The following is a 27,105-nucleotide window of genomic DNA, read 5'->3' as shown; positions in this document are numbered from 1 at the left end:
TATGATGTACTAAGTAGCACACCCACAAGAAGACATTCGGTAATATCAATTCTATCTGTTATGCAATTCATGGGTTTCATCAGGTCCATTTACACAGGTGTATTAATCAAGCACCATGCAGTCTGCATTCATAATCGAGGTTTATACACCTGTGGAAAGTGACCTGAAGAAACCCATGAATTGACTTTCCCAAACATTGACGAGCACATAAGAACCTGTATTAGCCTACTAGAAAAAGACTTCTAGAAACTAACTAGCACAACAATAAAAGTTAGATCACAAACCTTTGCTTCTAACGTGATGACCTAATGTAGGCTAGAAAGCTGTGTAGCCTGACATGAGGATGTGCTCTGGAAGACATACAAAACACTAAGTAAACAGCAAGTAATCAAACAAAACATCATTGTAGGCCTACAAAGGTCAATGTAATAATGGCAAGAAGACATACATTAGACTGAAGTGCCTGCCTGGGAGTGTGTGTGTGTATGTGTGCATGTACATGTGTGTGGGGGAAGTGGGATGTAATGTCAAGCAGGGCATAAGTCAGTCCCAGGCTTTGGTGGGCAGTGAAGATGGGGTGCTGAGAGCTCCATTAGATGGCCTGATTAAGAGCTCGGTGGCCGGATGCTTGTGGCAGTAATAGCTGATGAGTGAGTGAGCTACGGCCATTTCCCTGGCTGCCATGTGCCATTACTCAGCCATTCTGGTGCATGGGCTCGCTCGGGGGGCTGATGGCATCAGGAAGATGGGATGAGTGGAGAGGAGTGCGCTGACCGGAATTCTTCACAGGACTGAAAAGGTGCTGACAGTAACTTATTTGATGACCGGTTGCTCCCTTTTTTAAACGCATACTTTAATTGGCACAATCGAGTATGCCGGTCAAGAGTCGTTCTTTTGGCTTAAGGGTAATGAAGGGAATCGTCCGGAAAATTGTTTCAACATAATTGCGTAGTCCTTCTGAGCTCTCTCTTAGACCTAGAAAGAGTCCAGCCAAGTGAAACTTAACCATTTCCTCTGGACCACAGTGTCATGTTATGCAGCTCTCTGAGAAAAGAAACATTCAAGCTCATTTCAGTCGTATTTATAATATGTGGGTACTGGCTAAAAGATGTGGGTACTGGCTAAAAGATGCTTTAAAATTGTGTTGCTCTAGCCGTGAAATTTTACTGATCTGTCAGGCCTCATAAGCACTGCAATGAATAACAGCATAACAAACCCTGAACTTAACCTAGTTTTGCCGGTCGTGAACTTCTCACCCCGCTCCATCCCTCCCCCTGCAGAACCCACCCCATCCCACCCCCTGCAGAACCCACCCCCATCCCACCCTCTGCAGAACCCATTTGCTATGTGTTTGTGCGTTCTCTTCCAGCCATAAACACATGTTTGTTTGCCCCCACCCTTTCCGCACTATTTGTTGGTCCATGGCCTTAGGGTCAATGCGTACGGACGGGGACACACACACACACACACACACACACAGAGACACACACACACACACAGAGACACACACACACACACAGAGACACACACACACAGAGACACACACACACACACACACACACACACACAGAGACACACACACACACACAGAGACACACACACGCGGACACACACACGCGGACACACACAGAGGGCTGGTCCTCTTTCAGTCCCTCTACACTCAAGTGCCTTCGCTATTTCAGTGTTTACTGGAACACACACACACACACACACGCACGCAACCTTCCTCCCAAAAGAAGAACAAGGTAGCCTTTGTCTCCCGGGCCAAGAGGCCGATGTTCATTCTCCTCATTAACACACTGAGACAAGTGTTTGTCCGTGTTGGCCGTAGGTCTCGCTCTCCCTCGTCCACTCCCTGTGTCCCTCTCTCTCCCTCTCTGTTTCTATTCTGTCTCTCCCTCCTACATGCCATTGTCTGCAGTCATTGTTGCTGCTTCCTCTAGCCCTGCTGGTTTGGAGCTGTGATCATTGGGGAGGTATTTATTGCCCATATTGTTTTGTTTTGCACGGCAGCTAAAAATACTCCCGGCATCCCTGTCTTTATCCCTCCCTCACTCCCATCCACAGTGAAGCAGGCTACAGTGATGGCGGCACAAGGCGCTGGGTCCGGCACAGGCTCTGGTTGAGCAGGCAGGACCAAAGGACAGCCACAGAGGCAGCTCTTCTGCCTAATAATAATGACTGACAACCAACCACCATCAATAACAGACACTCTAATAGTAGCTCTTTGACACATGACACAGCATTTTAAAGTAGCAGTATAAAGCTGTCTCTATTGGTGGAGGAGATTTATCTTTTTATCTTTTGGTAATCCTTTCTGTCAGCCTGCCTGTCCACTTAGTCTTAATGTGCTTCATTTGTGGTTTTGGGAAAATAGCCTAACTCAAATGTAATAGGCCCACAACAGATTATCCCTCAAACATTAAACAGGATTATTTTTATACTAATAAATAACTTTTCATACGATAGAAGTGCCATCATTTCTCTCAGCTTTTGCTCACACTCTGGAAATTTCAAGAAGGCTGGATAATGTATTCATTTGCCATTGTCATAGTTGCCACATCTTTTGAATTATAGGCAACATTAGATGTATTTTATGTGATTTTCTAGCACACATAAGTCTGGTAGCACAAAGTAATGGAAATTCGTTGATTCATCTGTCATTACCAAAGACAGGTTTGACATTTATATGGTAAGTGATTCCTCAAAAGGCTTTGGATTATTGTCATTTTCTTAAAGATCCTACGGGTATACCGGATTAGTCTCTCAAATGTCCCATTAATTTATTACATTCCTCAATCCCATTAGAAGTATGCCATTGGAAAGTGCTCCATCAACTTTACAGTGCACAGAAAGTGCCTCATTAAGCTTCAGAGAGACCGGCCAGAGCCGTCTCCGCTGTCAAAAGTGACTCAGCGCGTTGGAGGGAGTGTCGAGGGAGCTAAAAAGAAATGGGAGGGAAGGGTGTGGGGGAGGCGGCGCTGCTGCTGATTCTGAAGATAGACTACTAATTCATGCTGACTGCTCCAGGCAAACACTCCGCTGAAATGGCTGCTGGAAGCACTGCACTGCCTTGGCACTTTCCCAGTTTGTCGTGCATTTTTGACATTACGAGTGCCATCGTGGTCATCATCATCACATTTTGTCAGTCACTCGTGGTGAGAGGAAGGGTGACCTCTGCGGACTTTGCCTTTGCTTGTGGCTCCATAAGCAGCCCGGGCTGGGCTGACTGAAGCTGGCAACCTTGAACCCCCCTCAAACCCCCACCCACAGACCCCCCCCCCCCCCCCCCCCCCCCCCCCCCAGGTCAGTGCCACCTCTACCCAGTCGTGCCCATCAGCCACGTCCTGTCACATCCACACATGACCGGAGGGGCAGATGTTGCGCGGGTTGAGAGCTCCTGTTTATCAGTGGGGAGAAGCTGACGTGTCGCCGTGTCATCTTTGAGCTCCACTTCAGCTGTCATCTGTGCCTTCTGGCAGAATCAGATGGAGATCTCAAGCTGCTGCAAGGGTCCTTCCTGTGCACTCTGTGTTTGTGTGTATGCATGGGTAGCAGGCACACACATTACAGAGATATAGTGGCGAATAAGTATGAAAATGAGAATAGGTTAAAAATGTTACCCATTTCTAGGATTTCCATTCCATTTCTTACTATAAACCAATATTGGATATTTTGTAGCATATTTTCAAGTCATGACTTTTCACAATAGAAAAATGTCTCCTAGTCTTTTTTCTTCGGTATGTGTTCTTGGTCCCCCAGCATCAGTTTTTGTAGTGGCCTCATTCACAAAAACACCATCAGCAGTTTTGCTGTCAGCTCTGTGGTAGTTGACCCTCCTGTCTCGCTCCCAGAGACTAGATTGATCCAAGAGACGATCGATCATCATTTTATCCGTCAATGATTGCCTGCCAGGCACGGCTGACTGTGCACATCCCGATCTGCCTCTGCAGCACTCGGCTGGCTGACACACATCTCCTGTCTCTGACAGAGCCACCCAGCCGCGTATAATCCGTCTGTCTGCTGCCCTCAGATTGATTCAGATTATGCCACATGGTTCAGGCTGCGTCAGCATCTGGCCCGTACAGTTGATGGTGTTTCAGACCTGGCAGTTCACACCCTCAGAAGCGGCTTTATTTGACTTCTAAAGCCCTAATGGACTGACATGGGGTTGTGGTGCAGCCTTGTTGTGGTGTGGAAGCAGTAGGCATACCTATTTGTCATTATGCCCACCTCTGCTTTGGGCTGCTTTGATGATGGATTTCTTTAGCCCTATAAAAATTAAATATGATTGACCTAAGTAAATACTTTAACTGGCTAAGTAAAAATGTTTTAAAGTGGTCTTTAACAAAGCCCTCTGACTCATACTTGTGATGCCTTGATATCTGAATCATTGTGCTCAATAGTGTGTGTGCGTGTGTGTGCACGAGCAGTGATAATAGATAGCTGCTTCAGCTGCCGCAGTGACAGCTGCGCGGGGGTCCCTCAGTGACGAGGTCACCCCCTGAGTGAATGTGCCCATTGAGCCGGAGTCTGGGCGACCCACACCACTGCCACAGCTGTGACTGCTGGAGCTGCCCAGCCGGCCGTCCTGCCGCACGCCTGCCATACCACCGCACAAAGGCACACGTATACACACATATACACCCAACAGTACGCTCACACACATACGTGACTAACAGCAGACACACACGCTTAACTAACACATACATCCAACAGCACACTCAATAGTATACTGTAGTTTATGCATATGCTGGCAATCAATGGCACAAACAAGCAGTGCCAAACAAGATCACACATGATTGCTTTGCACACACACACACACACACACACACACACACACACACACACACACACACACACACACTGAACAGCATTGATGCGCCAAGCGACAAACACGCAGGCACACACTTCATACACGTGGGCACATACATTCACTGTGGCATGCATAAGGGCCATATGGCGTAGTCCTTTACAGTGGAACTTGTGTCATAACAGCTGCTGGATCAGGCCGGGCAGAAGGTGTTTTTCTTCCTCAGTGAAGGCCAGGCCTTGGGCGGAGGCTTTCAGCCTACACCCACTGAACAGACCTTGGCAAGAACATGCCACTTGGGTTAGTTGGAGCAATTCAAAAATTACCCATTTCTTCTGGATTCTCTGTTGGTCAGCAGCACACCTGAATCACTTATTTTCCTGGAGCTTTGCTGTGGTTTCTTAGATGTTTGCTTTTTTGTTTTGTTTTGTAGGATAAGAACTAAGAGCTGCTAAAAATAAAGCTGTCTTTGGTCTTGACAGGAGACCTCACTTCTCATGCCCAATTAGTTGGCTCCCAAAGAGTATGTAGGCGCTCTGTACGTCACACACGCTGCCTGCCTGGTGACTCTGCGTGATGTTGGTAGACCTCACAGGATGTGAAGGTGATTATGGAAAATTCATTACTTTGCAGTTATTCCCGGAGGCTACTTCGCTGAATATATGGCGTAGTGATGAAACAAGGTGCTACTAAGGAATTTAATAAGGATTGCAAACATCCTGTAAAGGTTAGATTGTAGGAAGAACAATGAACACACATTTTCCTCTAACAATGGTCAGTACCATACACATTCATTGTTTGGGCAGTTTGTTTACTTTCAATGTCTGTCTTTCTGGTTCTGCCCTTTTTCTGCCTTTCTGTACCATGGAGCTTAGAGCTACTGCTGACACATGGCAGAGGGAGAGTGAACCATCTGCTATGGAGTTAAGTTATAGCTTACAGACCACCCCACACACACACACACACACACACACGCACACACACGCCCACACACGCCACGCACACACACACACGTAGACACGCACACACTTGCCATATACACACAAGCACGCGCACGCACACACACACACACACACACACACACACACACACACACACACACACACACACACACACACACACACACACACTCCTGCTGTCCGGTGAGCTCAAGTTTCCCTTCATATCACACGTGGGGGTTGTGGCCCACCAGACCCGTCGTGGCCATGGAGAAGTGTGCTCACTCGGTTCGCCGTCCAGCCACACTCTCTCGGAAACTCTGACTTCAGATGCCACATCAAAGTGTGAAGGGGAGGCTACTGGCTTCTGCTTCAAACTTACCAAGCTAATAGGAGTCACTCCTTTTACTTAGTGTGTGTGGGTGTGTGTGTTTCCATGGGTCTCGCTGTGAGAATCAAACATCTACTTAATTCCTCTGAGAAGTAAACTCTGGACTCGTGGGTGAGTGTGTTTCTTGGGAGTATTCAGTCAGTCGGTCAGTTGCCTCAGTCCTCTGAAGAGAAAAAATGGCGAAGCATCAGTAGGACCAGAGAAGAACAACAGAGGGGGTTTTATTTGGAACTCAAGAAGACGAAAGCTGAGCATTTGTCTGGGGAGTGGAGGCCATGTACTGGGAGCTCTGGCTGAGCCAGGTGACTGGACCTGGTTACAGGAAAGACCTGCACTCCCTTCTCCTGGTAAACAAAGGTGGGATAGGCTATGTGGTGTGTGTGTCTGTGTCTGTGTGTGTGTGTGATTAAGTTCTATTTGAGTGTGTGCCAATAGTGTGGTTGTGTTATTTAACTAACTCCAGCGCCCTCCACATGCGCCGACTGGCCCCTGACGCTAGCGCTGCTATACATGTTGACATGTTGCGTAAAGGATACCACTGCTGGATTTAACTGTTTATGTACAGCACAGGCCAAAAGTTTGGACACACCTTCTCATTTCAATGCGTTTTCTTTATTTTCATATGAATAAATGCAAAGTTATTTGGCCCACAGATGAATATTTGTCAAGTTATGGCTTGCTGAATATGGTATTAAATAAAATAAAAATAGCAACTTTGAAGAAACTAGAATATAAGACATGTTTTCAGTTATTTCACACTTTTTTGTTAAGTACATAATTCCACTTGTGTTCATTAATAGTTTTGATGAATCTACAATGTAAATAGTCATGAAAATAAAGGAAACACATTGAATGAGAAGGTGTGTCCAAACTTTTGGCCTGTACTGTACATACACCTGTGGCGATCTTCAAATCACTATCCGCTTTACTATGTGCTAATGATTTATCTGCCCCCGTTCACCAGATAAATGGTCAATGTTATGCATTTAGCAAGTTCTTGGGTAATTTAAAAAAAAAAAAAAAAAAAGTCAGTTATCTGAAAACCTTTTTCTAGGAACTGATCTGATGTTGCACAAAGGGGAAAAAGCCTGAAGCTATAAGATTGTGGGTATCACTATAGTTATTTCAACATGGAACTCAGATTCTTTTGTAACGATGGTGCCGAACAGGTGATGACCGATGGCATGCTTGTGAGATTTGCAAACGTAAAAGCTGCTCGTCATAGATGTCATTGTAGAATACACGGGTGACGTGGTCTTGCCTACCATGCCGTGTGTCTAATATTTAGTTAGCCTACTCAGACAAATGTTGCTGGGCTGAAATGCTTATTGGCCATAGAATAATGACCAGATAGTACATTAGCCAGAGGCCTACATCAGTGGGCTAAATGAAGATGATGTGGTGGTTGTGGACTAGCAGACCAGCAGTTGAATTAAATCATGTGGCTTATAACACCTTAGTTTGTAACACCTTTACACTTCCTCGTTGTTGCAGAAAGCACATCACAATCCCTTCAAGGGGTGGATGGGAAATGTAGGCTAGTTAATCAATCTACTAACAGTATGCTGTGTGGATAAAAGAAAAGGAGCATCTGCATTTTTGACTATTGAAAATCCTCAACCTTCAGGATTTCTCAATATCCTGTTTTAATAACCATGCCAGCGCCCCATATTAAACTTGTTTATGGGCTTAGTCGCTGTTCTGTCAGTGTTTACACTTGCTGTTAGTCACGCTGACAAACATGGTATCTCTGTGTGATGGTGAACATTCCAATGGCCTCTATGTAGTTTTGTTTAATTATGAAACTTGAATGGATGTTCTCTCCTCTTTTTCTTTCCTTCTCTCTCTCTCTTCTTGCAACACTAGGTGTGTGTGTGTGTGTGTGTGTGTGTGTGTGTGTGTGTGTGTGTGTGTGTGTGTGTGTGTGTGTGTGTGTGTGTGTGCGCGTGTGCGCGCATACTACTAGACTACACTTTCGATTGATGTATTGTATCTCCTTCTCCTGCTCTACTCATTAATTATCCTCCCCTCATCTGTCAGTAGGATTGAACTAACAATTATTTTCATTATTGAATAATCTGTTGATTATTTTCTCAATTATTCTATTAGTTGTTTGATTGCGGAAAAAATAATGTTTCCTAAAGCACATTATGTCCTAAAATGCCTTATTTTGTTCACATGCCAAAAATATTTAGTTTTAGGGCTGCAGCTATCGATTCTTTTTGTAATCGATTAATATAGCACTTTATCGATCGATTAATCGGATATTTTTTTTTTTGCATTTTTAAACAACCAAAACAAATAATGCATAACGAAAATGACATGGCTGTAAAATGATCAAGCAATTGGCACAGAGGCATTTATTCTAACTCCAACATCAGGCTACAAAACTAAGACCATTTATTGCAATTTACCCATTTACTGTTTATAAGTGCTAACAATTAAATAATGTTCAAAATGCTCTTGTGCATGACTTAGCTGGGCGAACAAAGCTGTCCATACTATGTTGTGAAGTGCTGGGAGGGAGAAAAGGGAAAGCAATTTAATGTATTAATATGCACAACAAGTTTCATGCTGTAATCTAGACCTGACATCAAAGTAAAAATCTGTTTTATGTAGATTTCTACACCTGCAGCACTTACCATTATGCTACTAAAAAATAGCCTACCATTAGGCTACTAACAAATAACAAAATTTCTGGGGTGAACTTATTCGCTATGGCAACCTGTGTGTGTGTGTGTGTGTGTGTGCACGCGTGCGGTGCGTGAGGGAAGATGAGGGTGCATGCATGTGTGTATGAGAAGGGGTTCTTTTTTAGGCATAGTGTCTTGCAATTGAACGTGAATAAGTTTACTACTTAAAAACATCAAAGCTAAACATATCACGACATCGCTACAAACACAGAATGTGATTAAAATAAGCCAACATCAATGTAGGCTGTAGGCTACGTAGATAGATGATAGGCTAGATAGATTGATAGGTGGCCTACTTTATTGACGCTTGGTGAAACAGCATGGAGTGGATGTTTTCGGTTCAGATGCTTGTTCTTTTCCTTTTTGAGTATGTAATGATCCCAAAACTTTACTTGAAAACTTTAGACATTCTCTGCCATTTATGGACATCTTGACTCCGCCATCGCGCCAGCTAAATTCAGAATGTATCACGATTCACACGCAGTGGTGTGCTTCCTGAACAACGGTCCATGTGGAACAATCAGATCCCTGCGTAACGAGGCTTCGAGGCAGGGTTTTTGCCTCGAGTAATTTTTGTAATCGAGTTATTCGCGTAACTCGATGAATCGTTTCAGCCCTATTTAGTTTACTGTTATAGTGGAGTAGATACAAATATTCAAGTTTAAGAAGCTGAGATCAGAGAAATTAGGTATTCTCCTTAAAAAAAAAGATACAAATCGATTAATCGATAACCAAAATAGTTACCGTTTTATTTTGTAGTTGACAACTAATCAAATAATTGATAATTGTTGCAGCCCTCTCAGTCGGTCTTTGTTTAATCTACTCGTGGCCATTTCTTTCTCTCCCTTTTCCACTTTTCGTCTCTTCTCAACCCCCACCCCCCCCCCCCCCCTCTCTGTTGGTAAGCAGTTGCCCAGGCTTGCAAGACAGCTGTAGAGTCTGTGTGTGTGTGTGTGTGTGTGTCTAGCAAGGAGCCCGCATAATTTTCCGACCACGCAGCCCAGCCACTCCCCTCATTCATTTAAAAGCCAGAGGTTCTGGGGGGAAAAAGCAGCAGTGAGTAAAGAATTCCTGGCAGAGCGGAGATAGTCACCTCTTGAGTCCCACCACGTCTAAGAGAAAAACGCGAAAACCCGATTCCCATAAGAGAGCGTGGCCTACAGAGTATGACTCTGAGGACCCTACCACCCAGCAGCAGTTTCGAGGAAGAGCGGGCCTGGCTCACGGGCCACCCTTGCCCCAGCGTCAAAAATGCAATCTACAGCCGCCTCTCCGTCTCAGGTGCCCCCAGCACAGGTGAGCCGAGCGCCCTGCCCTGGGTGGGAACCATACCTCTCGTACCAGGCCGTGTCTGGGCCTGCCTTGCCCTGCCCTTTGCCACCGATAACAGCTCTTGAGTTGGTGTCTAGCGACGGGGAACGTCAGCCAGCAAGGGGTTTGGACTAAGTGGAGAATTAAGTGTCATGATGGAATGGATGGAGTCTGATGTTGAAAGAATTAGAATCAAACTGACATGGGTAAAGCTTGAGTTTGTTTAGTACTGGTTGACAATGAGTGACGTTGTGTTCCCTGTTGGTAGTTTGAATAGGTTTGCGATCAGAGTTTATTTACCATGAGCAAAGGGAGTAAACGCTAAAACCTAACATGGCTTTCTGGTCAACTTCAACGTCTGCTGCCTGTTTGTCAGTTTGTTTTTGTTTTTTTTAAGTTATTATTATTATTGGACAATAATGTCGTTAGTACTTGTGCAAGGAGCTCTAATTCCTCTAAAATGTTTCTTCTTGTGTGTCTTTTTGTCTGTGATCTGTGTAATGTGTCCTCACAACCTTTCCTCTCATGCTGTCCATCCATCTGTCAGACCTTCTGATGCTAACTGAGATAGCTCTCTTGTTAGCCATCTCTTTCAGTTCTCATCTCTCTTGCTCTCCTCTTATCTCTGACTATTTTAGGGCAGCGCAGAGGTCAATTGGCCTCTCTTTCTCCATCTCTCTCTCTCTTTTTTTTTCTCTTCCCCCTGTTCCTGGAAGTCTCTTGATATTCCTTGACAGCTTCAGTTCTCACCCCTTCTTCTGTCACACTAACATGGTCAGTGTTCATTCTTAGCTTTTTCTCTTTGTCTTGGCTGATCCTCAAAGGACTTTCCGAACTCACCATTACACACTTTCAGCTTTCTGCTTTCTTGAACTCACTTCCTTCGCACTTAATACTCTCTCACTCCATCTAACTCTTCTCAGAAAAGTGAGAGAATGTGTGAAGGAAAGGGCACTCTCCATCTCTTCTGCCACTCCTATTTCAAACCGGCTCATTTATCATCCTCCTACCATCAATAAGTGAGTGTTGGATTTATGTCTGTTATTCCAATTTGGAACCACAGAACACTTCACTCCTCTCTTATTTCTATCAGCAATTCTCTTTCTTTTTTTTTTTTTCTTTTGCTCTACTCTTAACAGAGTCTATGCACTGATGTCTTTGTGTTCTCTACATCAGAGGTCTTTGTCCTCTCCGATGTCTCTTCTCTCGTCCTCTGCTCATCTCCCATTGCCTCATGCCTCACACCACCATCTCGCCGGCACCGTTTTAGCCTCCTTCTCACCAACTCTCTTTATCTCTCTGTCCCCGCAGAGGCCCTGCACCGGCCGTTTGGGCTGGACTCGGCGGCGTTGACCGAGGCTGTGCGCTGGAGCTCCAAGGAGAATCTGCTGGGCGCCACCGAGAGCGACCCCAACCTCTTCGTTGCACTTTATGATTTTGTCGCCAGCGGCGACAACACACTAAGCATTACGAAAGGTATGTATTTTCAGAGGAGTGTCCCAACACCTCAGTTTACCTGGGATCACAGTTGTATTCAGTGGTTGTATTGACTTATATATCGTATAGAGACTAAGTACATTTTAATTGCATCGTAAGTGCATTTTAAGAGTACACATTGTTGGAGCTTGGAGGACTTGAGTTGTCTTATGGAGAATACACTGCACTGATTGCACTGATTATGACATGGCCATGTCACCTCTAAAGGTTTTTTCACAATTTAGCTAAAAGATGGCCTGGTCATCATGTTGGACTTTGTCAGCTTTAGCTAGCCACATTAGCATTAACGGACCATAAGAACCAGACTGTAGGCCATAAATACAACACTGGTTTAGAAGAATACATCATAGACTTAGTATGTAGACACATTTCTTAAACTGTGTTCTCACGGTCAGTTCACATTCTGGATTTGGAGACCTACAGGAACACTACTACAGTAGTTCCTCCTATTGGTACCCCCCACCCGAAATCTAATGAGTCTTGCCCCCCTTCCTCACCTCGCTGGGGTGCCTCAGGGAGCGGCCCTTAGGGCGCTGATGATTGTGATGACTCGCGGGCTCCGGCAGCCAGCGCTGATACCAGCAGGAGCCTGAGATATTGCTCACGCAGCGATGAGTCTGGCCACAGAGGATGTGTGCTGAGAGACCATCCCTCTCTCTTTGCTCACATTTCTGTCCTTTGTCTCATCCTTTTTTATGGCTCTTTTTTCACTCAGTTTTATCCCCAAAGTAACCTCTTCGTTTAACCCACACCTCCAGCCCTCCCCCAAAATATTAGGGATCAAAGGGGGAACCCACCCAAGGGGGACTGGCTTAAAATGCCCTTGCTTTAGAAGCTGAACGACCTTGTCTCCTGCGCGCTTGCTCGCTCTAAATTTTTATTAAATCCTCCTCTCCTGATTTAAATTTTAATCAGGAAAAGAGAAGCCCATTTAAAAACTAAAGCACAACTTAATTGCCCACAGTCCCCAGCGTGCCTTGGCTGTAATGCCTTAAGCGTGAGTCAGCCAGAGGAGTGTGTGTGTGTGTGTGAGTGCGCGAGAGAGAAAGAGGAGCAGTTTTAGTGCAGACACACCCCTCCCCTCTCACAGCCAGTCTAATGCCCGTTTAATGGCTAATCCCTTCAGCTGTAATGCTGGCAGGTGGGTAAACAGGAGGGCTGCTCACATCTGAGGGAGATGGGAGTTAGCGGCGCGCCTAGGCCCTAATCGCTGGTTCTCGTCTGGGCCTCGTTCATGCCTTCGCCTGGTAATAGCCCCGGTCATCTGGAGCTCAGTGGTGTGTTGCGCCCAAGCTCGCAGCGCTGGCGATGGGTGACCCCGCCGGCTCAGCGTCAGCCACACTGCAGCGGTCTAGACATTCGCTGGGGCCTGTCGGAAATCGCCCCAGCTGGAACAGGGCGTGGGAGCAAACGTGAGCCTTTTCCGCGCTGGGCTGGGCGGCAGATGGAGACTCAGTCAGTAGGCGCGCCAGTCAGAGGCACGGGCACCAAACAAGGGGGATGAGTTTCTGCACGCTCAGGTCTGCCCGGCAGGAGACAAAGAAAGAAGGTGTGTGTGTGTGTGTGGGGAGATGGCACCAGGTATGCTTACCCGACATCAGTCATTATCATCATGGCAGGCGCCGAACTGATCCAACATCAGCAGTTGTTTTACTTGATGGCGCAGATATAAAGCAGGAAGGGGGGAAAAAACAGCGAGATTGAAGGAGAGCGAGATGAAGCTACCATGATCTCTTGAGACACACACACACACACACACACACAATCAGAATCAGAGAGGGAAGCGGCAGCTAGTTGTGATTAAGCCTCTCTGAGTGAAAGTGTTGATGCACGCGGAGCCTCTCCCGGCCCATATCCTGACCTGACCTCATTCACAAGGACCTTACTGGCCCGAGGATCCTTCATCAGCACTCTCTCTTAGCCGATTAAGGACCGGGAGAGAGAGGAAACGGCGAGGACTACAAGAGAGGCAAAGCAAAGCAAAGGAGAGGAGAAGACGTGAGCCGAAAGTAACATCAAGAGTGAGGAAAAGAGAGGAGGAGGGCGAACAAGAGAAAGGGACTTATGGATAAGAGAGACTCTTTAGAGCATGAGTGAGTAGGGAGATTCAGCAGCATTTGCGCCTCGGGAGACGCGTGTGTGTGTTTGTGTTTCTCTGTGTGTGTGTTTGTGTTTCTGTGTGTGTGTGTGTCAGTACTTGCTTTGTCCTCCTTAAATGGGCATGGCTCCAGAGCAGCCCTAAAAAAAGAGAGAGCGAAAGGAGGTCACACCCAGAGACTGGGTCAACAAGTGCCCTGTCCCTTGCCTGATCCCGTGCCCTCCAAGTGCCCAAGACGCCTTGCGTAAGGAGCTCCGGCGTCTAGCCGTAGCGAAGCCGGCGGGACAGAAAAACCTCTGCGTGGACTAAGGACCGTTGGACACGGACAGAGAATTTTAGAACCTTCAATTGTTGCGTTCAAAAACCTACACCTTTTAAGGGTTAAGGACTGTTGGACACGGACAGAGAATTTTAGAACCTTCAATTGTTGCGGAACTTAGAATGTTCAAAAACCTACACCTTTAAGGCTTAAGGACTGTTGGACACGGACAGAGAATTTTAGAACCTTCAATTGTTGCGGAACTTAGAATGTTCAAAAACCTACACCTTTAAGGCTTAAGGACTGTTGGACACGGACAGAGAATTTTAGAACCTTCAATTGTTGCGGAACTTAGAATGTTCAAAAACCTACACCTTTAAGGGTTAAGGACGGTTGGACACGGACAGACGGAGATAGCCTGGGAGTGGGCGGAGCACAGTGAGCGGACAGTCCCCTCCGGAGAAGAGAGCCAGAATGCTGTGTGGACTGACTGCTGTCGTTGAGAAGCACTGGATTGGTATGACATTGTAGATAACGTGGTTTTGTTGCTCGTGAGGTGAGGTTAGGAGAGGTTTTCTGCTTTGAGATCAGCCCATGGATATTGGGATAAACGAATGGGAGCATACAGAAGGTGTAAAGGCTGACTGGAGACCAAAGTCTGTACTTTTGAAAAAGGGAGCTCTGGCATTTTGGTATTTAATATTGATCTTGAAAATGTCTTTTTTTCCACTCCTCCTCTACTCTTGTCCCTCCCTTTTTCCTCATTTCTTTTTTTCCTCCTCTCATCCTTCCTCTGTTATCTCCTCCACTTTCTCCTCCTCCTCCTCTTCCTCCTCCTCCACCCCCCTCCTCTTCCTCAGGTGAGAAGCTGCGCGTTCTGGGCTACAACCAGAATGGCGAGTGGAGCGAGGTGCGCTCCAAGAACGGCCAGGGCTGGGTACCCAGCAACTACATCACGCCGGTCAACAGCCTGGAGAAGCACAGCTGGTACCACGGGCCAGTGTCGCGCAGCGCCGCCGAGTACCTGCTCAGCAGCCTCATCAACGGCAGCTTCCTGGTGCGCGAGAGCGAGAGTAGCCCCGGGCAGCTGTCCATCTCGCTGCGCTACGAGGGACGCGTCTACCACTACCGCATCAACACCGCCTCCGACGGCAAGGTGGGCAAAACTCTTAATGGGTGGTGGTGTCCGGTCTCTTTTTTCCCCCGTCTTTTGTCTGTCCTTCTCTTCCTCTGTGATTCTCTCTCTCTCTCTCTCTCTCTCTCTCTCTCTCTCTCTCTCTCTCTCTCTCTCTCGTGTTGGTCTTGTTTCTGTCAGTCTTCCGTCCCTGACGTGTTGTCCCATGAGCTTGGGCTCATGTCCGTGTGACAGCTGAATGGGTGCATGATCACACACAACATTCCCCTCTGTGACACGTCCAGACATTCTCAGCTTTAGCCTCCTCAGTGCAACTCTATCTAGTCCTGGTAGTAGCAGGCTTGTGTATAAATGTTCTTTTACACTGTTTGGTCTGCCCATCTCACTATTATTCAGTGAGTGTCCATCTCTCATCTCTCTCAGTTGCTCTCTCTGTCTTTCTCTCTCTCTCCCTCTCTCTCTCTCTCTCTCTCTTTGTCTCTCTTTCTCTCTCTCTCTTTGTCTCTCTCTGTCTTTCTCTCTCTCTCTCTCTCTTTGTCTCTCTCTCTCTCTCTCTCTCTTTCTTTCTTTCTTTCTTTCTTTCTTTCTTTCTCTCTTTCTCTCTCTCTCTCTCTCTCTCTCTCTCTCTCTCTCTCTCTCTGTCTCTGTCTCTGTCTCTCTGTCTCCCTGAATCGATACCACACACACTCTGAGTCCACCACACTGCTTGTCTTAATTCTCTGAATCAGTGATGCCCTCTCCAGCCCTTTTTGTTTCACTCTGCCCGTCTTCCTTTTCCACTCTGCATTCCTTCCTTGACTCTTCTATCCATCTATCTGTCTCTCTTTTTTTTTTTTCTCTCGCCCTTTTCGCTCTCCTAATCTCTGCTTCGTACATGCCTGTCCCTTTGGGCTTGTTATTCCTTCTTCTCCCCTTTCACCCCCCACAAGTCCTAATCCCTCTCTCTTTAAGCCCTCCATGTTTTCCCTCTTCCCCTTATCCCTCTCTTAATCTCGCCATCTCATCTCTTCCCCCCTCTCGTTCTCTCTCCCCCCTACCTGGCAGGTGTACGTGACGTCGGAGAGCCGCTTCAGCACGCTGGCGGAGCTCGTGCACCACCACTCGACGGTGGCCGACGGCCTGGTGACCACGCTGCACTACCCGGCGCCCAAGCGCAACAAACCCACCGTCTACGGCGTGTCGCCCATCCACGACAAGTGGGAGATGGAGCGCACCGACATCACCATGAAGCACAAGCTGGGCGGCGGGCAGTATGGCGAGGTGTACGTGGGCGTGTGGAAGAAGTACAATCTCACCGTGGCCGTCAAGACACTCAAGGTACGGGATGGTCAACTGTGTGTGTGTGTGTGTGTGTGTGTGTGTGTGTGTAATGGGTTCATTAATTGGCATTGTTTTGTGGAAGGTGCGCAAGATTAGTGGGAGCAAGATCCTGGGTGCTTTTGCTTGTGTAGCTCTGTGTGTGTGTGTGTGTGTGTGTGTGTGTGTGTGTGTGTGTGTGTGATGGGTTCATTGTGTAGCTCTGACATGAAACTGATATTTTTGCAGTGGCATATTGCCACCTATTGGCCATTTGATGTATTACAACCCAATTTGCATTCACAATTTGCCTCCATACATTAGATAGATAGATAGATAGATACTTTATTGATCCCCAAGGGAAATTTCAAGATTAGCTAATCATTAGGTCTTCATATTAATAGCTTTTTGTGACCGAGGGTTCAAAACACAAAACATAATTTACTGCAGTGAATGGTATCCTGATTTCCCATGTTTCCTGTGCTCTGTGTGTTTAGGAAGACACTATGGAGGTGGAGGAGTTTCTAAAAGAGGCTGCTGTCATGAAGGAGGTGAAGCATCCCAATCTGGTGCAGCTACTCGGTAAGCCCCCCATACGCAGCCTCAGACAGCCCTTCACAGTGATTATACTTTCCCTTAGCACTCACAAGATTAATAATATATAGAGAGAGAGAGAGTGTGAGAGAAAGAGAGCCTACATACATGAAGGCTCTTAAGCACTTATACATTACCCTTGTCTATAATCAAATAAAAATCCCTTTTTCACTGTAGTCATCAGATTCTCTTGTCATTGTCCACATCTTTAGAATACAGATAACTCCGAAAACTCCAATCTCTCTCCCTGTAGTGAGCACTTATGTGTGTGCCTTTTATGTGTGTTAATGTCTTTCTCTCCAACTTAAAGGTGTGTGTACACTGGAGCCCCCCTTCTACATCGTGACTGAGTACATGCCCCACGGGAACCTCCTGGACTACCTGCGTGAGTGCGACCGTGAGGAGGTGACTGCAGTGGTGCTGCTCTACATGGCCACGCAGATCTCCTCCGCCATGGAGTACCTGGAGAAGAAGAACTTCATCCACAGGTGAGGGCTCCACAGGACAGATCTTAGATTCCACAAAGCCATATTTATGAGTATTGAAATATAATGGAAACATAATGAAATATTTGTAATAAGTCTGTGCTATCAACATTTAAACTTCATGGGAAGTAGCCCATAGTAGTATCATCTTGGTATTTGTAGTGTAGCCTTTTGGACTATTTTAATGTCACTGACCATGCTGGGCTTTGTTACTGTGTCCTCTCCTGCAGGGACCTGGCGGCACGTAACTGTCTGGTGGGCGAGAACCACGTGGTGAAGGTGGCGGACTTTGGGCTGAGTCGGTTGATGACGGGGGACACGTACCAGGCCCACGCCGGAGCCAAGTTCCCCATCAAGTGGACCGCTCCGGAGAGCCTGGCCTACAACACCTTCTCCATCAAGTCAGACGTCTGGGGTGAGTCAAGAACACACAACTTCTCCTTCTCATGTCCCTTGTTCTTTTGTCTGTCTGTCCCTTAAACAGCTAGTTTTCCTTCCTTACTGTAATACTCATGTAATGAGCAAGTATAGACAGACATTTAGCACTGGGCTTCTTGGGTTAGTTCTCATATCCCTGATATTAGTGAAAGTACATGGTGTCTGATCGTTCTCTCTGGTTTGTATTTCAGCATTTGGTGTGCTGCTGTGGGAGATTGCCACCTACGGCATGTCCCCATACCCGGGCATCGACCTGTCCCAGGTGTACGACCTGCTGGAGAAGGGCTACCGCATGGAGCAGCCCGAGGGATGCCCACCCAAAGTCTACGAGCTCATGAGGGCCTGTGAGTACCACATACATACACAATGATGGATATGCGCTAGCACAAGTAGGGAAGCTAAGTATGTAGATAGTATGTAAGTATGTCAATTTATGTCAACTTTTGGTAATGTTGCAGCAAATTTGCAGCAATGTCATTATGCAAATTAGGTTTGCCATTATTGGCTAAGTGTGATGGCAAATCACTGGCGAACACATTTGGCACTAGTGGCAAACTTCTCATTGTTGCCAGAACTTTGCTGGAAGGTTGCCTTTAGCGGCCAACACTGGCAGTGATATTTTCTAGTGAACTCATTTGTTTCCCCACAAAGGTTTGCTGCAAATCTGCCGCATACATTTAATTTTTTGTAAGGGGTGTCATTCTCCGTCCTAAACTGGATCTTCTGTCTCTTGCCCAGGCTGGCAGTGGAGCCCCATGGACCGGCCCTCCTTTGCCGAAACCCACCAGGCCTTTGAGACCATGTTCCACGACTCCAGCATCTCAGAAGGTACTAGCTCTCTCCTCTCCATGCCTTTCATATACACACAGACTGAGACTTACTTATGTTCAGGCCAAACATAAAACAGACCCAAAATTCACACTGTAGAACATGAAAACGTCTCCTTTTCACGATAGCTTGAGGGACTTGGCTTCAATTTTCTGAACATTATGAGGAACTGCTCATTGTTCAAAATGACATTGAGCCCATTTCTCATCACATGTAATAACCCCTCTACTCTCTCCCATCCCTTCTCTCTCTCTCTTTTCTTTACCCGTGCAGAGGTGGCAGAGGAGCTGTGTAAGACCTCTAGCCAGGGGGCTTCCTCTCACTCCTTCGGCCACGACATGCCACTCCTGCCCTCCAAGGTGTCCTCCCGGACCCTGCGCAAGCACGCCGAGAACAAGGAGAACATCGAGGGCGGCCTGGATGGACGAGGCGACTCTGAAGAAAGAGGAGGAGGAGGAGGAGGAGGAGGGCTGGGCCCCGCAGGTACGCCATCACGCTCCCGCAGACTCCAGCGCAGGCTCCGTCGGATGGGCCGTATCTTCATCGACTGAGACAACGCCACACCACTCAGTGCCTACACAGCGGCAGGGAGAAATGAGCAGCACACACCCACTGAACAGGACGGCATATAGTCATTTGATTCCTAACATTAGCGCACACATAGCCAACTAGCAAGTCATTTGTGAAAAACCAAAACACAGAGCCACACAAATTCATTTGTGCCAGGGTTGTGCAGAATTCCAAAATTGAATTGAAACTGGCTCTTAAATTCCAATTCAATTATTGAATTTCACTTGCATTTCAATTGAGGTAGCAAACAGGAAGTAAAATTGCAATTCGAATTTTGCACAACCCTGATTTGTGCCTATAAATGTAAGCACAAATACCTTGTACTGGAGGAACACTGTGGAACAGTGTATCTGTACAGCAGAGATGTAAAAGTCCAGCTTCAGAAAGTAAAAGTCCTGCCATGTATTGGTTCTACTTGTGGGCTTAGCACAGGTAATTTCGCTAACTAGATGATCTACACAGCCATACTCTACCTGCGCTTGGTACTTAATGCTTCTTTGCACTTCTGGTTGGATGTCAACATTTGGCTTTTTCATTGGCTCTGTACCTGTACTCCGCTAAATGGCAATAAAGTTTAATCTAATCTAATCTAATCTAATCTACCTGTTTTAAGAGTTGTGCTAATTAGAATCAACAAAATGTGGCAGGACTTCTACTTTCTGAAGCCAGACTTTTACATCTCTGCTGTACAGTCAGTGGTAAGAGGCACCATGTGAATTAGGAACTAAAGTATGCCATTTAGAAAACATTGGCAGCTTGTCAAGTGAAATGCAAAAGGGAACTCGTAGTCATACTTGATCAAAATGGTGGTCCTTGATTGTACTCTTTTCACATTCTCCTTCAGTATGCCTCAGTCTAGTCTCATGGTTTCACTTCATGAGTCATCCTAATAATCCTCCTCACTAACATGATTTCAAAGAGAGAAATCTGACATTCTCCCTCACTACATCAAAGAGAGAGAAAACCTGGAGAGCGGCCCACTGGGGCAAATCCGCCTCCGCCCGCCCCCAGCACGCTTAATCCGATCAGTGCGCTTTATCTTCAGATTAAACAGAGTAGCTAATCTGGGCCTGTCTCTCCTTGGTGTTTGGCCGCTTTGGCCCTCCAACTCCCTACCTTAATCCCAGTGTCATCTGATCATCCTGCCACCCGCAGATTAGCCGCATCCTGCATGATGTGTCAACAACACCAATGCCTGTCCTGGCGTGGATTTGTGCTGCTCATCCTCCGATTTGCTGACTCATTGCTGATTTGATACCGAAATGCACTGAACGATTCACTAACAGCCTTCCTATGTGTCATTTATAATTGGATTAAAGTAATTCTGAAGAGCTTGTCTATATTTGTAATGTTTTGTTATGATTATAAATAGCCTTATTTATTCTAACTAAGATGGCTACCATTTATGTGTTTATGTACAGTGTTTATATTGAATATACTCCATCCACACTTGAGCAGATTGATTTTGGTCTTTGCATTTAAATTAGGTGACATGCCTAATACAACCACTTAAAAAAGATATTTCTGTTTGTTCATTTCTGGTTGTTGGTTCATTCACTCCATAATGAAGTGTGGTCTCCACAAACAGGATGCATCCCCCCCCCCCCCCATCACTCACCCATATAGAACCTTATATTTGAAGAATCTAACATCCCTAATCCCTCTGCATCTCCTCACACAAGCATGTGTTTTCACCCCATCACAATAGCCCATCTCTCCCCTGTTCACTCTATTCCCACACAAGTAGCTTCCTCCTATTGTCTGAAATCTATGATTGCAAGGCAGTTTTAGAGGCCGTATCCCTCAGGTATGAGCCCCGTGGGGGGTGGTTGGCAACACAGCGGAATAGACCAACCACAAAGACAGATAAGATGTATCTCTCTAGCGACGGGAAGGCTGTGCCAAACACTATGCTGACACACACTTTCACTCTGATGTGCTGATTCAGACAGTAACATAAGCCTCTGTTCCTCACTGCGTTATTGCTGCAAGCCAGCTATTAAAGCAGAACCTGCAGGCACATAGCCAGGGGGCTCCCATAGGACGGGCCAGAGGGAGAGCTAATGGCAGTTTCCTCTCAGGCCGGGTTCTTGTAGCGGAACCGATGAACAAAGTCCTCTGGTGCACGCTTCCATTTATACATGCATAAAATCCTATCTTGTCACAAAGGCACTTTCAGGGAAAGACTAAAACCTCCTACAGCCAGGTTCCGGTTACAGTCTTATCCTATTAATAGCATGTCATTGTTATATATTAAGGCAGAGTGGAGGAAATGCGTCTTGTTGTATTTTTAGCACCTGGTTTCCCCCAAGGTAGGAAAGCGTGACAGATGAGAAAGTGATCATCTTAGCCATGACTCATCATGCTTTCAATCAGAGAGAAAAAGATGAAAAGTATTTTTTTCTGGATTCACTTTACTGTTGGTGGTTTGAAGTCTTTCTGATCAGTTCTTCTGACAGTCTTGACAATTTCTGAGAATTTCACAACTGGTGAAGCTGCATTAGTAAAGGTGGGGATTTTATGGGGGGCCATTTTTTGATCGTCCTCCATCTTGTCTCCTCTCTCCAGGCCTGATGGCGTCTCTGTTGGGAGGGGAGGGCCGTTCGGGCAGCTCCCCAGCGTTGCCGCGGAAGCAGCGCGACAAATCTCCCAGCAGCCTCCTGGAGGACGGCTCGGAGACCACCTTCACCCGGGACCGCAAGGCCGGCTTCTTCAGCTCATTCATGAAGAAGAAGTCTTCCTCCTCCTCCTCTTCCTCACCCTCTGCCCATGCCCAGCAGAACCTTCCCATGCCCCCCAAGCGCAGCAGCTCTTTCCGAGAGATGGAGACGCAGCCCCACAAGAAGTACGAGCCCACGGCGGCGTTCTGCGCCCCGCCGCCCCCAGACGGGCTTGGCTTCTCCCCGTCCCACGGCGAGGCCAACCACGTCCAGGCGCGCTGCTGCGGCGCCGCCTTCGGTCAGAAACCCGGTGCGCCCTCCGGTGGACAGGTAGGGGGTAGCAGCAGCGGCAGCAGCAGCGGTAGCAGCTGGGGAAGCCTGGCCGGCTTCTTCACCCCACGCCTGATCAAGAAGACCCTGGGGCTGCGCTCGGGTGGGGGCAAGTCCCAGAGCTCGGACGAGAAGCCCTTCCCCAGGTCCAACTCCACCTCGTCCATGTCGGCGGGGCTTCCCGATCTGGAGCGGATGGCTCTGACGCTGCCACGCAAGAGCAGCAGCAGCAGCAGCAAGCCCCCGCTGGAGCGGACGGCCTCCACCACCTCGCAGCCCGAGAACGGGGCTCCCGGCCGGCCGGCAGAAGCGCCGCTCACGCTCCGGAAGATGGACGAGGGCACGGCGCAGATCCGCGAGCGGCCCAAGGCCAAGCTGCTGCCGCGCGGCGCCTCGGCGGCCACCAGGGTACCAGGCGTAGGGGGCGAGGGAGATGGCGCCGGTCAGCAGGACACGATGGGGGGACAGGACAGGCAGGGCTGGTCGTCGCCATCGAAAAGTGGCTCAGCGGGCGTGCACAACCACAAGGTGCCGGTGGTCATCTCGCCCACGCTAAAACACAGCCCGGCGGACGTGCACCTGGTCGGGGTGGACTCGCAGGGCAACCGCTTCAAGCTGCTCACGGATCACCAGTCCGCCGATAGAGACCGGCCACGGCTGGTCAAGCCCAAGTGCGCACCCCCTCCTCCGCCCACGCTGCGCTCGCTCTCGCAGCCCTACGGGGCGGAGGGGCCAGACGAGTTCCCTCCAGAGGTCAACGGCGAGGCGCCCACGCCCACGAAACGTTCAGGCCGGGGCGGCGGAGGAGGAGGGGAGAGGGAGCGAGAGCGGGGGAGGCCGGCCGTGGCCCCTCCGCAAGTGCCCCCGGCCCCCTCGCCCTCCTCCACCCCGACCAAGCTGGCCAACGGCGCCTCCACCACCACCCACACCTCCTCGGTGGCCTCCAAGGTGGCGTTGCGGCGGACTCGGCAGCAGGTGGAGCGCGTGCTCCCCGACAAGGTCAGCAAGGAGGCCCTGCTGGAGTGTGCCGACAGCCTGAGCAGCGCTCTCCACAGCAGCGCCGAGCCGGCGTCCAGCAGCTTGGTGCTGGACGCCGGGCACCAGCTCCTGGACTACTGCTCGGGCTACGTGGACTGCATCCCCCAGACGCGCAACAAGTTCGCTTTCCGCGAGGCCGTGGGCAAACTGGAGCTCAGCCTGCAGGAGCTCCGCGCCTCCTCCGGGACAGGAGGTGGAGGAGGAGGTGGAGGAGGAGGTGGGGGTTTAGGGAACACTCCCGCTTTGGACAACTTGCACAGCTGCATTAAAGAAATCAGTGACGTGGTGCAGAGGTAGCCACTGTGAAGACCTTACCCCCCCCCCTTTTCCCCCCCTTTTCCCCCCTTTGACTCCCTCTGAACTTCCAATCTCTCAATATCTCCATTTTTATTTCAAACCACAGAAACACAACAAAATGGAAATGACAAAGTGGGTTTCTGTAACAAGTGTTTATTTAATCTTTTGGGGGGACAGAGAGTGCAAATCTCAGAAGTACCTCAGATACACACACAGACACACACACACAAACACACACAAAATACTACAGACAGTCTCAGTATTGTTTACAGCTGATTCTCAGTATAGACCGGTGGAGAACACAGTTCTGAACATGTATATAAGCTCGTCATGTACACCAAACTACCAGTAGTTTGAGTTACTCAGATGACTATCTCTGACTGACTAAATCACATGCCAATCAAAACACATCATGTCAAAGTTCAGTCAATCAGGGTTACTGACCGGAACAGGCATGATGAGTCTACACATTCAAGTGCCACCAATGTCTTGAAACACGATAGTAGTGATAGAGGTTCACACCTTTGGGAGGAGTCCCACACGTGGCAACACTATAGATCACTCACATGCATATCTGTTGTAACTGGATGCCATCAAACCCCAGTGCACAAACCTCACAAGAACTGGTAGGGCTGTAGAACAGATGTGTGCTGTATGGGACAAGTGTAGATCAACGTTATTAATCCCCTGGACCATTCTACAAAGAGAGGGTACCATGTAGCCAGAAGTGTCTGTAGGTTCAGTTTAGTTGTTAACTTGTTTTCAGTTAGTTCCTTCATTGGTGATCAGCCAAAACCATTCATGGTCTATAGCCACAAGGTTAGCCCCCTTTGGTTAAATTGAGCCATATACATTTCATCTCAAGAGGAGTACTCGTGGTGCTATTTGAGTTTGTAAGTCACTCGTTAATGTTCTCATTTGCTGGGTGCAGGGTAGGGCCCTGTAACAATTAATGATTGGAAAGGGTCAGGCCGTGTGTGTATAGGAGAAGTTGCCTTCAGATTTGAACAGTACTGAAATCCATCAGTTCTGTCCCAATGTGCCTGGTTTGTCATACACTAAAATGCAACTCTGATCAATAGCATCTTAGGCCCATCACATTTCCAATTCATCACATTAAGAGCAAAGTTGAATTTCAGAGGTGCGTTTTCATTTTTTTATGTTTTCTATTATAATTTTATACCTGCACAAAAATTGTGCGGTAGCCTAATGGTTTCACTTTAGAATATGTTTGTGTATAAACTTGAATTTTTAAATTATTTTTATTAAAAGCACAGACATCATGTTTTTAAAAACCTTTTCTTTTGTAAATATTGTGCATTATTTCATGTCCAGGAAAGTTCATGGATGTCACATTACCCTTGGGTACTGGGATGTATACAGCTGGACTGATGTTTAGAGTTAAAATGCAGAAATGAACGTGGGAGACGCTCCATCCCCCATTGCTTCAACTACACTATGAATGTATGCTGTCTTGTGTTCTATTTCTCTCTCTCTCTCTTGCTCTGTCTGTCTCTCTCTTTTTCTTTCCTCTCTCTCCATCACTCTCCATCTTTCTTCATCTCTGTCTTTCTCTGATTCAAATGTTGGAATGTTCTGTCTTTCCATTGTTCATTTCCCACACCTTATCCATTGGAAGGTGTGCAGTGTTGCACCCATTTGAAGTCTTTGCCATCAGTATGAGTCCGATATTAGAATACATCGGCTGCCATGTTCAAAATAAGCCTAAAGGAAATCTGATTTCCTCTTCCTGCCCAGGCATGCATTGTGTCGCTGTAGAGAAGAGTTATCGATTTCCAGGCTAGTGGTCCAGACCGTGGAGTCTGAATTTTCCAGAGCCTGTCTTAACTTTATTATTTCATTCACTAAAGCTGGCCTTCAGTTTCCAGTTAACAGAGGTTTGGCCAATAATAACACAAAAAATGAAATAATTCATAAAGTGAAGTGACGATCACTAAAAACAATGTATTAACATTTATAACATCAAATGCCTAAACACAAGAGAGCTCCATGATGTAAGAAATTGGTTAGGTTAATTAATGGTATGTGTTGCTCATTCAACAGGTCTCAATAGCAGTAGATCATTTACACTGGAGAGAACTTAAAACAGGGAAGGTATTTATGGCTTAGCTTCTTGTAGTTCTATCATGTAGACCTTTGTATAATCTATGGAAACAGCAATGGAATGACTGAAAGTTGAGCTTCTTGCATGTCATTGCTACAGCTCTGTCTTTTCCAGTCCTGTTCTTACAACATGATGGATTTGTAGAATGTTGCACAGTTTCCCTCTGACCAACCAGTTACCACCATGTGTCATTCTTATTAAGCATCTCACTTCAAATGATAGCATTTCTACCTACTGGACATATTTCCCTTTATGGTGTACGGTGCCTTCGGTAAAAGATTTGTTTTGTGCACTACTAAGTGAAGAGACATGGTCGGTTCTTCCCCAAGCCCCGTATCCACATAGCAATTTATTGTCCCACTAAACAGAAAAACCTGCCATCATGTATTGCATGTTAAATAAAAGGTGCTGGCAGCCCATGCCTTGCAGATTAGTTGGTCACAGCCTAATGTCCTGTACCACAGCCTTTTTACAACGGCCTGCAAGTTCTTCACTTAATGCTTAAAGGTAATGCAGTTACACACACCTGGTACATGCTTACTGTATTGTGCACCCATGCTTTTACCATTGACATGGGGTAAATGTTTTTCAAGAAAAAAAATAGATATATTCAACCCTGCCCCTTATTCTTTAAAAATATATAAATATTGTTCTTGATGCCTGCTTTGACGGTTATTTTTTCGCCTTCTGTAATGGTCAAGGTTTTCTGCTCTTCTAACAATGTGACATTTAGAATAAAAACTCATCAGTTCTTCATCACCGTTCAAACTGAGGAATATACAAAATGTTCTGGGAAAATGAGTGCATTACAAATATGTATTTTTCTCTTACTGCCTTTTGCATCATCAAAACTGATGTCACGAGGCTAGTGCACTGGATGCCAATCTGTCACATAATCTATTAAGAGGTCATGCATAACCAGAACACATGGCTGTGTCTTTTAAAGTATTTTGGTTTCGGAATGTCCCATTTCAGTCAACTGATACTTAGTTAATGTGGCTTAATTTTTTAGACAATATGTCTTTATTTATTTGATGCCTTAATTTATTTTTCCATTTAATTTCATTTTTTTTATTATTATTATCCTGGAAACTCCTTTGGAGGCTGTCTCTTTTAATGGTCTAAAAAGTGCTGAAGAAATTGTATGTAAGCATCATTTATACCAAAGGCCACTTATTCTTCAGTCCTTAAAGTGCAATGAGAATGGAACACTCTTAATTTTGAATATATGTGAATTTAACAGGGATTTTAAGAAATAAATGGCAGAGGTTAACAAATTTAACACAGTATTTTTTTTCTTTTTGTAAAA

At 46.7% G+C, this 27,105-nt stretch overlaps 1 protein-coding gene across 3 annotated transcripts in view; it reads left to right on the top strand.

Annotated features, from left to right (window-relative positions):
* abl2 (c-abl oncogene 2, non-receptor tyrosine kinase) overlaps window positions 1-27,043 on the top strand; it is a 41,592-nt gene extending 14,549 nt beyond the window's left edge. Inside the window, exons 1-11 of one of the 3 annotated variants that reach the window (XM_042058195.1) lie at window positions 9,895-10,131; window positions 11,458-11,622; window positions 14,861-15,156; window positions 16,180-16,452; window positions 16,929-17,013; window positions 17,336-17,513; window positions 17,741-17,925; window positions 18,140-18,292; window positions 18,687-18,776; window positions 19,050-19,259; window positions 21,915-27,043. In XM_042058195.1, coding sequence (XP_041914129.1) covers window positions 10,002-10,131; window positions 11,458-11,622; window positions 14,861-15,156; window positions 16,180-16,452; window positions 16,929-17,013; window positions 17,336-17,513; window positions 17,741-17,925; window positions 18,140-18,292; window positions 18,687-18,776; window positions 19,050-19,259; window positions 21,915-23,671 — 3,522 coding nt within the window. In that variant the 5' untranslated portion in view covers window positions 9,895-10,001 and the 3' untranslated portion in view covers window positions 23,672-27,043. Of the gene's footprint in view, window positions 1-9,894; window positions 10,132-11,457; window positions 11,623-14,383; window positions 14,518-14,860; window positions 15,157-16,179; window positions 16,453-16,928; window positions 17,014-17,335; window positions 17,514-17,740; window positions 17,926-18,139; window positions 18,293-18,686; window positions 18,777-19,049; window positions 19,260-21,914 lie in introns of those variants that run through there. The other 2 variants (XM_042058193.1, XM_042058196.1) reach the window with 2 other exon arrangements.
* The last annotated feature ends 62 nt before the right edge of the window (window positions 27,044-27,105 follow it).

The sequence above is a fragment of the Alosa sapidissima genome, chromosome 12 (assembly GCF_018492685.1).
Source record: "Alosa sapidissima isolate fAloSap1 chromosome 12, fAloSap1.pri, whole genome shotgun sequence".
In the NCBI taxonomy this organism is placed as follows: domain Eukaryota; kingdom Metazoa; phylum Chordata; class Actinopteri; order Clupeiformes; family Clupeidae; genus Alosa; species Alosa sapidissima.
Note: the sequence above shows the minus strand (reverse complement) of the source record. Positions and strands in the feature narration are given on the sequence as shown.